The following is a 14,125-nucleotide window of genomic DNA, read 5'->3' as shown; positions in this document are numbered from 1 at the left end:
AATGGAACTTCAGTATTTTATTTATGGAATAAATAAAAGCAAGCAGAAGGCAGTTGGGAAATTAGTGGATTTTTGTTTGTATCTGTGGTGTAAATATGCAAGGAGACAGAGCAAGGCTGTGCACTTGAAATGCTCCAAACCATGCAGAAGCAATGGTTGGTAGTCACTGTTAGATTACTCTTTTTCTACAAGCTTGGAAGTGAGTTTCTAAGATGGGCAAAGCCATAAATACCAGTAATTTAAAATCAAGCCAATCAGAGTTCCGATTGGGCGTAACTGTAACGTAGGAGTATGAGATCAGCCGGGTGAGCTCTGTTGATGAGCCTGATGATGCTATGTGATGGTGTCTCTTGGATTCAGAGGCCGGGTCTCAAGGCCTGTGATGACTTTGCCAGTCTTTTGCACAGCCCTTGGGTCCCCCATGTGGTCAAACCCTTAATACAGTACATAACCTATGGTGCTGTATTTATAAATTTGACCTCAGAAGTTTTGTGCGCCTTTACTCTCCCCTGCCATTTTGTCTTTCTATAGTAAAGCAACTTTTAACTCAGTTTTTGATAGCAGCTCATGGATTCTTCATTTTTTATTTATATGTTCTAAGACATTGTAGGCCTTACATAAAATTGTGGGTTTTTAGTTTTTCCACCCTGTTGTAAAGCCATTTAGGAGCCTAGAAGAGAGATTCAAGTTAGCAGCAGTACCTGAAGCATTTTTTCAAAATGAGGAGATTTAAAGTTGACTGTGATTCTTTAATGTAACTTAAATGTTTCAACTCTTAAGTTTTATAACTATTCAATTCCAGGATGAAACCCTCCAGGTTTTTCAGACTGGAGTAAAATCGATCCAAATTTGATCGAGCCTGTAAAGAGTAAAACTCCAATTTTTTTTAAACATTTCAAATCACCCCCTATGGTTTGAAGTTGAAACTGGAAATTTGCGTTAGAGATGTGCCTTTTGGTGGTCCACTGCAGATATTTTTATTTGATGGAGTTAAATTTAAAAGTAGTTTGTGAGCACATTGTTTTCAACTAAACATCTCCAAAAGTGTGTGGTGTTTTTTGGTATTGTCATGATTTACAGTATCTGTGCTATGCTCCATTTTTTAAGCAGTGTTTTGGAGCAACCCCATTGAAGTGCTGGACACCAAAGAGGGTCTCAGCTTTTCTAAAGGGTGGACCATACAGCTTCATTTCATCTTAGATGGAGCTAGTGGGCCCCCACACTTCTGATTGGCATTGTGAGTGCTTCCCAGTAATCTGTGATAGACTCCTGCTTCAGATTTGAATTCTCTTCAGCCCAATGCATGTCAGCCATTATTTGCAGTGATGTCTCCAGTAGCATTTCAAAACAGTTAGTCAACTGGCACGCATCTTTGTTAGTCTTTAAAGTTGGCAGAGAGAGGTAGAAATTATCGTAATAGTCCATACAAATGTGCGTCACACTTTTCCGCCTTTGTTCTATGTGAAGCTATGTGCTTCTTCCAGAGCCTGCAATATTTTTCTTTGCTGGACATGTCTCTCCTTTGTTTTCCAGGAAGATTCATTCTGAATTCACAAGTGCCTTAGCCAGAGCTTTCCCCTGTGGAGAGATGGTTTGAGAGTCATTAGAGGTTGCAGTCTCTCTAGCCCACTTGTTGATCTGCAGCAGTTTGAACAAATTCTTTGAGACGATTCTCCTCCGACAGGGAGCAGACCTGCATACCAGATTTGCTCTTAATTTTCACTTTGTCACAGACACTAGTCAATATGTAGAAGAAAGTCAAATGACATGGTTGAATCACAGTACAGATGTGTAAAGATCTGATGGGGAGAAATCCTGCCATATTCCAGAAAGTATGCGGACACTGTGAGGCATAACTACGCATAGGTCTTGCCTTACGGGGCCATAGGTACTATGATACACATCTTCCTCTTGCTGTCTGGCCCATAGGCCCATGTAATAGAATTTCTGTGTTTTATTTTTTTGCTTGTAAGACGCACACTAAAATTGCACCCGAAAACTGGGTTAAAAAGAACATTTAAAGTACTAAGAAAAGCCACTGAAGTAAAGTAGTAAGGAGTTAAGCTTTTACATGTAATTCAAACTCTGCTCCCTTACATGTGCACATAGTAAGGTTTTTCACTTGTTTCATAAGCTAAAAAGGCTTAATATTTGTTGTTTTTGTTTTTACCTTCACAAACATACGTGCTTGTTCAAGTACCAGAGTGGGTGAATTTCAGATTGAAAGGTGGATGGTTGAAAAAATTAGAAATTAAAAGCCAAAAGATCAAAGGATTTTTAAAATGGTAGTGATTTAGACATTCTTAACTGTAGCTACTGCTTTGTGATTCACCTAGAGTTAGGCATGGAAAGTTTATACTTCCCAAATTTCACCATGGCCGTTTCTACACAGGCCACTTTCTTCGAAAGTGGCATGGTAATACACGGCCCGAAATATGCTAATGAGGCGTGGATGCAAATTCCCTGTGCCCCGATTAGCATATGGTCATGTGATTTGGGTCCAGAAGACCGTTCTTTTGGACTCCAAATCACGTGACGTTATGCTAATGAGGCACAGGAAATTTGTATCCATGCCTCATGAGCATATTTTGGGCTGTGTATTACCATGCCACTTAAGAAGAAATTGGCCTGTTTAGAAACGGCCCATCTCTGCTGTACAAGGTCCACAAATGTTCACAAGGTCCTTGTAATACAATGAATCTGGAAATTTAATGGATCTTCAAGTTGTGCAGCTAGAGGGATAAAAACTAGTTACTGGAAAAAGGCATAGCTCCATTCACTGAGAAGCCCAGTGGTTTGTGGTGTTCCTCCATCGTTGCAGAAAAGCATCACCAGATCTGTATTGCACAGCAAGCCTTTCTCTAAAGAGAAAATCAATTTGCTCTATTTGTCAGCTCCGTGTAAGTCAAAGTAACATATTAATAAATGTTGAATCTTGGGATGCTGACTAACCATTAGTTATCAATTTTCTTTCATATTTTTGAAGAAGAAAGAAGATTAGATGTAGATGAGAAGCCTCTTGTTGTACAATTAAATTGGAACAAAGATGACCGAGAGGGACGGTTTGTTCTCAAGAATGAGAATGATACTCTTCCTCCAAAGGTAAGATAATATGCAAGGTTTTAACTCTTAGAAAAGCACTTTTGCGATTTTGAGACTATTTAGATTTGTAAAAAGTATGCCTATTCATATAGTCTAAGGTGCCTATGACATAAGTTCAAAGTAGCATAATTGCTTCAGCACAATTTACATTAACCCACTAACAGTACATAAAGAATGAATTCTAAAGCTGTGAAGATCTCTGAGAATCCCTTGCAAGCACCTCCTTCTGGTTTACACTATTTGCGGTTTCAGTTGAGCATTTTTGCTGATCCCAGCTGTGGAAGTATGGCACAGCAAGAGACTTACTCACTCTCTCAAACTTACTTAGGACTTTAAAGGCCAAAACAACAACTTAAGCTTTACCTACTAATCCACTGGCTTCTTGCTCTGTCTTAGAGTTGTTCTTGGGAGGGACCTCTGTGTTAGCTTTGCAGAGCAGGGATAGGGGAGTGCTGATGTCAAGGTTTCCCCTTGCACCTGTACTTCAGCTTCATGGAACAGGGAAGAGGAGGTGGGAGGAACTCAGATTGGCTCAGGAGCCCATCAAGCTGTATGAGCTGCTACAATCTGAACTGAGTGTGCCTGCCATTAGTGAAGAGGTGGTGCATTGTTTGAGGCTTCCCCAGCAGCCAACTCTTATGTGCATGCTCTCACACTCACAAGCACTCATGTTATTGCTCTCTCTGAACCCCATTTCCTCAGACCCGAGGTGGGGGACAGAGCCCAGCTAAGGAAGAATCTTGCTGAGCTCTCCACACTGAAGGGTGAGTCCCTTTCTTAAAGAGGTGATGCGCTGTTTAGCCTGAGACTTCCTCAGTAGTTAGCTCCCAGTCTTTTTCTCTTCGTCTTCCCTTGCCCATTTCTGCAGAGCCAGGGAGAGCAGACAGCAGGACAAACTGAGATGATTGCTCTTAGCAAGTATATCAGTGTGGTAAATGCTTTTAGGAGAGAGGAGTTATTTCAGTGCCAGTGTGGGCACAAGAAGAAATGGCTATCAGCGAGTTCACAGTTGAAATTAGATGTAGGTTTCTAACCATCAGAAGAGCGAAGTTCTGGAATAGCCTTCCAAAGGGAACAGTGGAGGCAAAAATCCTGTTTGGCTTCAAGATTGGACTTGACAGGTTTATGGAGGAGTGGTATGATGGGACCACCTACAGTGGCATGTGGCTCATCAATGAACTCCCAGTAGTAAAAATCCCCAACAGCTAGAGACAGGCCGCTAAAGAGGGAAGGATCTAAATTATTACAGAGAATTCTTTGACAGGTATCTGTCTGGTGGAGCTTGCCCATGTGCTCGGGGTCTGATTGCCATATTTGGGGTTGGGAAAAATTTCCTCATGGGGGCTTTTCACCTTCCTTTGTCACATGGGGCCACAGGTCCCTTGCAGGTTTAAATTAGTGTAAATTGTGAATTCTCTGTTACTTAATGTTTAAACCAGTAGTGCAGCAGAGGCTGTTACAGTAGTTGGTGGTGGCGGTTATGTGGCCTGCAAGATACAATAGGTCAGATGAAATTATAGTGGTGGTCCTTTCTGTCCTTGAAGTCAGAGTCTGAAGTCCAAAATATTACCCAAGCCACTTCCTCCCCCACTTTGAGTCTAGCCTTTTTAATGAAAAGACAGATGAGTCTCTGTTCTCGCATGGACTCAAGCTTCACCTTATTATTCTTGGGGTTTTACGCTCCAGCCACCAGAAGTAAACACCAGAGACAGCACTTTCAGCTATGACCGCAAGCTTCCTCTGATTCCTGGGAGTGCTCAACCCTGCATCCCCTTGGCCCTGCCTTTCCAACCCAGTTTTGCCCCCTCCCCAAAGCATGAGCCAGCTTGCTAATGTCTCCTGTATGCCACAAAACAGCTTAAGTGGCAGAACTCCTGGTGGGCAGAAGGCGCTGGTAGAGATGGGGAAGAGTTGAGTGGTGAGGCTGCCGGAAGGTGGGAGACTCTTGGGAGAAGTAGGGGAATGCTGGCTGCTGGTGGATTAAAAACTGGCTATGACCACTCCATTCTCACACTACCAGCATCCACCTGAATCTCTTCATAAATGACAGGAATGTACAGGTCCTCTTTCTTGGCTGCTCTGCGGCTGTGCCCACCACCATCAGATCCTTAAGTAAAAAGACAGGAGGGTATATTTTACAAGGAAAAAGAAAATCAAAGTATGCATCCACTAAGGTATAAAAGAAGAGAGTAAAATTAAGATGCCAACAAGTACTGTGAATTAGTTGGCACATTGGTAGTGAGGTGCTGCATCTACCATTTTATACATCATTTGAAGAATGTTTTTGGACTTTTATAATTTAGAAATTGAATACTTAATTGCTAATGAGTCCCACCTCATCACTTCCCACCCATAATGGAGAGTTTGTTGTTTTTCCTGCATGACATTCCTAAGTGTTGGCTTCTGCTTTCCAAACTTTTACTAAATCTAGTTTACTATGGTAATTAAGAGATTATTAGAGGCTTTGGAGTAGACCAAGTGACAAAAGCAGTTTAACTTGGTTCATTTCAGAAGGCTCAGAGCAATGGCCCTGAAAAACAAGAAAAAGAGGGCGTGATCCAGAACTTCAAACGAACTCTATCAAAGAAAGAAAAAAAAGAAAAGAAGAGGCGTGAGAAAGAGGCATTGCGACAAGCGTCAGAGAAAGATGATAGACCTTTTCATGGAGATGACATGTAAGTTTAATTTTTATGAGTCAATTGACATCAATCAGTTGTATTATTGTAGCTCATAGTATTAAATCATAAGTAACCACTTAATATTGGAGGTGTAGAAGGAATAATTTAAAATAAATAGCATTGGCTGACACAAGAAGACTGAATTTTATAGTAGCAACTCCTGAAGTGTGCAACAACTTATAAATTTCACAACAAAACTGGTGGTGGTTGAGATATTTTTCACTCCTGTCTCTTCCTATGTGAAAATACACAGTTCCTGCTCCTAGGTGAAAATATTTTTCAGATTTTTTTTTTTTTTAAATAATTTGTTTCCAAGATGAGTTTTTTGCGTTTTGCCCACCAGATAGCCTGCCCCTTGGAATCTTTTTCAGGTGACCCAGCTTAGAATTGTCTCCCCTCTGTATGTGCTTCCATTAGGAAATAGAGGTGCTTGCAGTGGATTTCATTGGCTCATCTCCTTAGCTCTTAGAGCCTTGGCTGGTCACTATTCTCTAGGTTGCTTACCTCACCAGCCTACAATTCTATCTCATTTTGTCCACCGTTTTCTCTGCATGGTTTTTTGTTTTCACTTTCAAAATAACCTTGGTAGCCTTCCCTAATGTAATTTAGCTTGAATTTGATTTCGTTGTTCAAGTTGAATGAAATAAAATGAATGTTGTGTAGCAAACAGCATGCCAACTCTAGTCACTATCAGGTGGTCTACAACAGTTTCAGGCCAGAGTAAACTTACACAAGTGAAAATATGACTAGCATTTTATAATTTTAACATTTTTCGAGAAAAGATTACCTTGATTCTCCTGCCTTTTGTAAGGTAACTAGTACTAATATATAAGATTCTTGGTTCCTAGCTATTGTATGAGAGTGCGGCATGTGAATAATATTGTCGGAGTTTTATGGCAAGTGAAAAGTGTCCTTATATAATGGTGTACTCAGTCATGGTACAGAGCTGATTGTTTAACAGTTCATGTGGTAATTAGGTCATTCTGTTAATAACTTAAGTCTGCGTTTTCCTGAAGAGTAATTTTCACAACAGTCTTGAAAGGGAGGCTGCTGAACTCTTATAGTCAAATTCGACACATTAACAAGTGGCTTGAACTGGGATGTGAAGTTTCTGGGTCATTGTAGGGGCTCTTTTGCATACTTGGCTTAATCTAATTCTTGACTCCCCCGCCCCTCTACTCTCTGATATGTCAACCTTGATTACTATTTTTGGTTGTCTGTGCCTTAAATAGTGAGTCTGTTCTGGTATGACGATGGTCGGAAGAAGTGGGTCTGTCCCACGAAAGCTCACCTAATAAATTATTTTGTTAGTCTTTAAAGTGCTCCTTTACTGCTTTTTTGTTTTGTGGCAATTAGGATGTGTTTAGATGTTTCAAGATATTCAACAGTATGTTTCCCCTTTTCTTTTTCTTTACATTAATTGACAGTGAGAATTCTCGTCTTGCAGCAGAGGTATACAAAGATATGCCAGAGACAAGCTTTACTCGCACAATATCCAATCCTGAGGTAGTCATGAAAAGACGTCGACAACAAAAGCTAGAGAAGAGAATGCAGGAATTCCGCAGCTCTGATGGCCGGCCAGACTCGGGTAATAATTCATATTTGCTTCCTGTATCAGTAAATTTGATGACATACTATTTAAAAGAAGCTTAGACCCTTTTTCCTTGACTAACAATTCTTGGATGTTTTTTGGTAAATTAGTCCAATGAAATCTAACTTTCCTCTTTTTAATTTTCTCCTACTAAAGTCAGTTTCTGTATCTGGTAACTGATTGATTGTTTATTTTGGTTGGTCAAACTATCAAGTAAAAATTAGCCCTGTGAAATTCCTGGTTTTCAGTGTATTAATGTGTGGCAGTGTTAGGGGATTCAGGTAAACAAAGATAATTTATACTCCTTCTTGTCCCTGTTTATCACAACTTTGCTGTGTGTTAACTGGCTTTAGCTGTCAAAGATATTAAAGTCTGTTGCTTGAATGGATGGTTTCGCATTCATGTAATTTACATTCCAGAAAATGATTCTGGGAAGGATTCTAATCCCAAGACACATTCTTTAAAAGGAGGGGAAAGATTCCTTTTTTGGAGAAATATGGAAGAAGCTGTATATGGGGTTTTTATAAGCACAATCTTTCTCAGACGAATGAAATTTAAATACTCATAGGCTATGTCTACACTTGCCACCTTTTGAAGAAGGGGCATGGTAATCAGGGTGATGGGAGATTACTAATGAAGTGCTGCGATGCTTATGCAGCACTTCATTAGGCAACTTCTCCCCTGCGGCAACTTCGAAGTGTCAGACCTCAAAAGTGCCGGCATCCCGTGTAGCTATGGGCACGTCAAAGTGCCTTTATTCTCCAAAATTTTTGAGGCATAAAGGCACTTCGAAGTGCCCACACCTACACAGCATGCTGGCACTTCCAAGTTTGACTCTTTGACTCTAATGAAGTGCTGCATATGCATCACAACACTTCATTAGCAATCTTCCATCACCCTGATTACTATGCCCCCTTCAAAGAAGGGGGCAAGTGTAGACATATCGATAGTAACAAATTAGAAGCACTGTCTAATGCACTGAAAGGTAGATTTTGCTATTTAGTTGGGCACATTATTTGTATGTGTGGATGCAGAAGAGAGAATCTACCACAGGAGGAATTTGTACATTCTTGGTGTCGCAGGATATCAAAAATATCTGTTCAGATGTTTTGTGGCACCTTATAGACTAACAAATTCTTTTTGGAGCAAAATATCTTTTAGTCTATAAGGTGCTACAGGACTTCTCATTGTTTTTGTGGATACAGACTAACATGGCTACCCCTCTGATATTGTTCAGTTGTTTAAGTCTCAAGTCCGTGGTTACATATCCCTTTACTCACTTTAAATATATTTTTCGAGGTGGGACCTTGAGGATTTATGCAGACAGTTTAAAACCAAATATACCATACAAGACCATCTTGCTGTCCACGACAGATACTGCAGATTTTGCAGTTATTGAAGCATTGGAGAAGTATGGTCTGGAAAAGGAAAATCCCAAGGATTACTGTATTGCCCGGGTAAGTAAAGCTGTTAATACCAGAACACTACTGGTGCTTATGTTTGAGGGCTTTTTCCTTAAACCAACCTTAAAAAAAAATCAGTACCAGTACTGTTTATGCAAGTTTTTTTATATATTATTCTTAAAACTTGTATCTTAACACTCAGATATGTTAGTAGTTCTTAAGTGATTCAATTATTTTCATTTTCACAAATCTTTAAAACCATTTGTAATCTTTCAGCATTCCGTCACTACTTTATTGCATAGCAATGTGTAATTGATGGAAAATTATTTTGTGCTTTAATGCTGCAGTCTTACGCAACTAAACAAAATAAGTTCTAGCAATTTTTAAATATTAAGGCATTGGGTAGCAGTTTGGAGGTAATGTGTGCTCATGAAGGGTCATGTGGAGACCAGAGCCTCTGCTCTTCTGGTCATGCTGCCTGGCTGCTGCACTCTCCCAAGCAGCCTTTGGTCACATTGTCTGGGAAAGCAGGAGATGCTATCCAGGACAGAGCCACTGTCCCTTGCTGGGTAATGTGTAATAGGGAGGATGAGTCCGTACATTTATGGTGCTTTATGGTACGATAATGGAGGGTGGCCATTCTGTGGGGTGGTGGGTATTGGGTCTGCGATCGCTTTCATGTATTTTTAAGCCAGTAACTGGTGGTTTCTGTAGGAAATCATTTATTTGTGCTGTAAACTTATAAATGTGGCAGACCTGCTTTTCTGCTGTCCAGAGTCAATGTAGTTGGATAGTGTCTTGTGTGCTTCACTAATAGATCTGCATTTCCCATGCTTTTGCTCCTACAGTAGTGTATGGACTTAGATATGGAAGTGATTTAGTCTTAGACTGAAATAGCTTGAAAACCTGCTTCTAGCTACATGTTTTATGAAACTAAACTTTCCTGTAAAGAATTGCTTGAACTCTTTTCTTTCAGGCTGCAGCTACACTGCATTCTGCTTTCAGCATTGGAATGCAAATGAGTGAGATCAGAAATGCAGATGGGGTGTAGATTTACATATCTTGTGTGTCATTTGCATATTGTGTGATCTCACTTCAGGAAAAGCTTCTTCTGGAAGCAAAAAGAGCTGTGTAGACAGAGCTTTTTTGAAAACGGGGTTTGTCTACACAGCTGTTTTTGCTTCCAGAAAAGGCTGTTCCAAAGAGAGATTGTGTGAATATGCAAATGGGGCATGAGATTTATAAATCTGTGCCTCACCTGCCTTTCTGATGTCATTCATTTGCATTACACTTCTGAAAGTGGAATTGGAGTGTAGCTGCATCCTAAATGTCCTCAATTCAGCTTAGCCTAATACATCCATTTATTTTCCTGACTAGAAGATGTGAATACTGTGATGAATAGATTGGATATAGTGAAACCAAAACCGTGTTAGCTCTCATGTCCATTTCATTGAAATGCTATGATTCCACTTTCCTTTGGCATGTGAGTTTGTCACAGAGGATACGTGGGGATCAGTGAGAGACCTCTTGCTGCCCTCATGAAAATGCACAATATGTGACCAAGTTATAAACCTTTTGGGTTGGGGGGAGGAAATCACAGTTAATGCGGTCGACAGTGGTTTGCTAGAGGTTTTCAGCGGTTTCTGGTGAAGGTGATCCACCATCACCCCTTCAAGCCAACTTAGTTAGCTTTGGATATTAGATCATGGATGTTGCCAGAATGGCACAGTGTAGTATTTGGGGGGGGCAAAGATCTAGTCCAGTATGTTAATTGTGTTGGTCAAAAGAAATATATGGTGTTTGTGTAGGGGGGAACTAAAGTGAGGAGTAAGTGTGTGGGAGGGAGGTAGATGAAAGGGGATAATTGTGTTTTGATTCAGATTGGCAGACAAAAGTCAAAATTAATTGCATATTCAGAAGATGAGCATTGATTTTGAGAGAAATCTATTTTACTTGGTGCCATGAGAAGTGTGATTGTCCCTAGTTCAACAAAGGGTGAGAATCAGAAAACAGGTTAATGTGCTGTTTGCCAATTTCTTTTATATTTCAAGCTGCATAATTCATTATCTCAACATGGGTTTAATGAGGAAGATCCATCCCTAGGTCCCCTATACAGATCCACTGATAACTTTTTGGGTGGAAACTCAGTTAACTTCTCTTTTATAGGTTATGCTTCCTCCTGGTGCTCAACACTCTGATGATAAAGGTGCTAAAGAAATTATCCTTGAGGATGATGAATGCCCACTTCAGATTTTCAGGGAATGGTCTAGTGATAAAGGTATGTTGAAAATATATAAAAATATAAGACGTTACAGGTGATAAACGTAAAGCAGGATGTTCACTGAGATCTTTTGCAGTGTTCAATTGTATTGTACTTTTAAAAAATAGTCCATGTCCAGAATTTTCAGGAGTGAACTTCAAGGCTGGCAGTATTTATTTTTCTCATTCTTTGTGGCTAAATATAGTGTCAAATTATACAATAAAGTGAAAAATGTATCAAAGTCAAAAGTGATCAGTGGGGTAAAATATATATTTAAAAAACCCCAAAAAGGGTGGTTTCATGGCCTTAAGTAATTTAACTTAAGTATGCTATGTTTATAAGCAATAGGAAGAACATTTACTGCTTCATTGCATTTCGGTAGTAAGGCTCAGTGGGCATGAATAACATTGTGGTGTTTTAGGAATACTAGTCTTTCAGTTGAAAAGAAGGCCTTCTGACTACATTCCAAAGAAATCTAAGAAACAAGCTGACGGAAAGCCATTAAAGGGGAAGGAAAGAGTTGATGGATCTGGCTATGGCTCTTGCCTTCCTCCTGAAAAACTGCCCTACCTTGTGGAATTAAGCCCAGGTAAGAGCTGATAACTGATGCAGCTTTTATAACTTATTGCACTTGAGGTTCAATGATAGATTTGTTGTTTTCGGGTTTTCAGAACACAGTGGTTAAAACACCTAATGGATATCACTTCAATAGTAGATTGTCCCTGATCATCTATTGGCTAGTTACAAAAATATACTTTAAGGTGTTCCAAAAAACTCTGTTTAACTTTTCATATTTTTAGAATGTTGATGTCCAAAAATAAATTGTTGGCTGAAGGCTGATCACATTTTAATAGAAAGAAATGTAAAAACCATTAGGCTGCTAGGCCATTAATGGGAGTTTGACTTTGAATTTGTGAAGATAAATGTGTAATGATGGAAAAACTTTCCTGGATTTAGTATGTATGTAAACTGAGAATTTTTAAAGGAAAGAAGTAGTATTAAATCATACTGGAGAAGTCAGAGGAAAATGCTAAAGCTTAAAATTAAAACTTTAATCCTAAAGATTAAAATCTACCAGTAGAGTGTGCAGTATTAAAAAGAAAACATAAATCTGAGTTTTGTTTCAATTTTTGAGTGCCGTTCTTGATAGATACATCACTGTATTAGATTTCTTATACTTATCACCTTTTTAGCACCTTATTTATAGATATCATTTGATATACAACTTAATATTGAAAAGTAGTTGTACATAGTTGCCACCTTAAGTAGAATAACCTGAGGTTTTCATTTAAAAAAAGGGTTTTTTTTGTTTTTTTGTTTTTTCTTTACAAGCCTGTCGATTGTGTACATATGTGATGCTTCAGCAGACTGGTAGAAGTAGTATCGTGTAACTGATTTTTCTGTAAATACAACGTTTTTAAAAAGTTTGTTTTTAAAATGCAATTTACCTAGTTGCTGTGACATACAGTTCAGCACACTTATTAATTCATTACCAAATACCATGAAGTACACACAAAAATGTACTTGTTAAAATATCTGCTTTTATAGTACTTGAGTGTGTTTGGTTTTCTTAGACATACTTTTTCCAAATGTACATAATCCAGAGGGAGGTGTCCAAATGGTTAACAAAAGTTAGGTTTTATTGTGCAGATTTATTTCCACTCTTCAGGCTCGCCTTTATCAACAAATAATTTTGTGCAAAACATCCCCAAGTGCTAATATCTGCATTTCTTCTCTGTCTGGCATCCCTGTTGGAGTTAGATATTTGGTGCTTAGGCACTTCATGCACCTTTTGGTTGGAGATTTTCATTGGCAGTGGTCAACATATGTGCCGTTGATACCAAGGCTGTATCAATGTGTTTGGGTGAACCTCCTCCTGTTCCTAACTACCTTTGCTTGTCTCCATGGTGTTTGTTTTGGCTTTTGCTGTGCTTTTTTTTAAATCCCTAATTAGCTAGCTTGCTGATTCTTTGTTCTATACAATGGAACCTCCCTGGTCTGGCACCCTCATGACCAGAATGGTCCTGAACAAGGAACTTTGCTAGACAAGGGGAGATCAGACCTTGGGGTTGTGGGGATGGGAATATATGGCACCAGTCTCTTCCCCCTGGGCTCCCCTCCATGGTCTGTATCATAGCTGAAGAAGCCGCTTCTCATACTATGTTAAACTACTGTTGTCCAGAGGTTGCTCATATGAGCTAGCTTGCCAGGCAGGCATATATCAGTTCCTCAGAAAAAGCATGCTTTAGATTGGTGGAAGCTTCATTGTAATGTATAGTTTCTTTTTGTCAACTAACATCAGTGGTAACCAAAAGTACAAATGGATTTCTTTTAAGATGAGTGATAAACCATCACCTCTACCAGTACAGGACAGATGGGGTTTCTTTTAAAGTGAGTGATACACTGACCTCTGGCAGTACAGGACAGATGTTCACCCCAAGAAACCACCCTCTGGATCAACCTCCGGGATCTCAGATCAGTCAGAATATGTGCCTTTATTGTTTACCTCTTCTCAGGATCACAGTGGACACGCAGTTTGCATGTTCTAGATCAGTTGGCAGAAAGGAGCAAGATTCCTTTCTCTGTGCTGTAGCAATATGGTTATGGGACTGGTGCATAAATGACCACATAAGAATCACAGCTATGTATATTCCAGACAGAAAAAATGTCACAGCCAATACTCTCAGCACGTATTTTCTTCAGGACTAACAATAGTTGCTGAATCCCCAGGTTCTTGTTCAGCATTTTTTGGATTTGAAGACTTGTGAACTTGGACCTGTTTGCAGCAGCTTTGAGTGAAAGCATGCCACTTGCTTTGTTCAAGGAGGTGTTTAATCACAGTTCCATGGAGGAGGTCTTCATGCTCCCCATGAATGGGAAAGCTGTTCTAGGCTTATCGCCTGTGATCCTTTTGATCCACAGAGGGACAAAATCAGACAGGACAGGGCTAAAGTTGTTCTAATAGCCCAATGCAGTTGAGGCAAGTGTGACTTTCTTACCACTTCAACTTAGCTCTCTGGCCACCATTAAATCTTACGAGCAGTGATTCTCATCAGTGGTCTTGAGAACCCTGGCTCTATAACTATGTGCA

At 39.6% G+C, this 14,125-nt stretch overlaps 1 protein-coding gene across 13 annotated transcripts in view; it reads left to right on the top strand.

Moving 5' to 3' along the window:
• The window catches only part of AFDN (afadin, adherens junction formation factor), a 196,913-nt gene that overhangs the window by 74,851 nt on the left and 107,937 nt on the right, over positions 1-14,125 (top strand). For 8 of the 13 annotated variants that reach the window (XM_074990242.1, XM_074990244.1, XM_074990240.1 and 5 more), the window contains exons 3-8: positions 2,987-3,102; positions 5,614-5,777; positions 7,208-7,368; positions 8,671-8,828; positions 10,941-11,052; positions 11,456-11,623. In XM_074990242.1, coding sequence (XP_074846343.1) covers positions 2,987-3,102; positions 5,614-5,777; positions 7,208-7,368; positions 8,671-8,828; positions 10,941-11,052; positions 11,456-11,623 — 879 coding nt within the window. The remainder of the gene's footprint in view (positions 1-2,986; positions 3,103-5,613; positions 5,778-7,207; positions 7,369-8,670; positions 8,829-10,940; positions 11,053-11,455; positions 11,624-14,125) is intronic. The other 5 variants (XM_074990248.1, XM_074990249.1, XM_074990247.1 and 2 more) reach the window with 1 other exon arrangement.

This window comes from Carettochelys insculpta, chromosome 3 (assembly GCF_033958435.1).
Source record: "Carettochelys insculpta isolate YL-2023 chromosome 3, ASM3395843v1, whole genome shotgun sequence".
In the NCBI taxonomy this organism is placed as follows: Eukaryota; Metazoa; Chordata; order Testudines; family Carettochelyidae; genus Carettochelys; species Carettochelys insculpta.
This window is presented reverse-complemented; position numbering and strand designations above follow the sequence as displayed.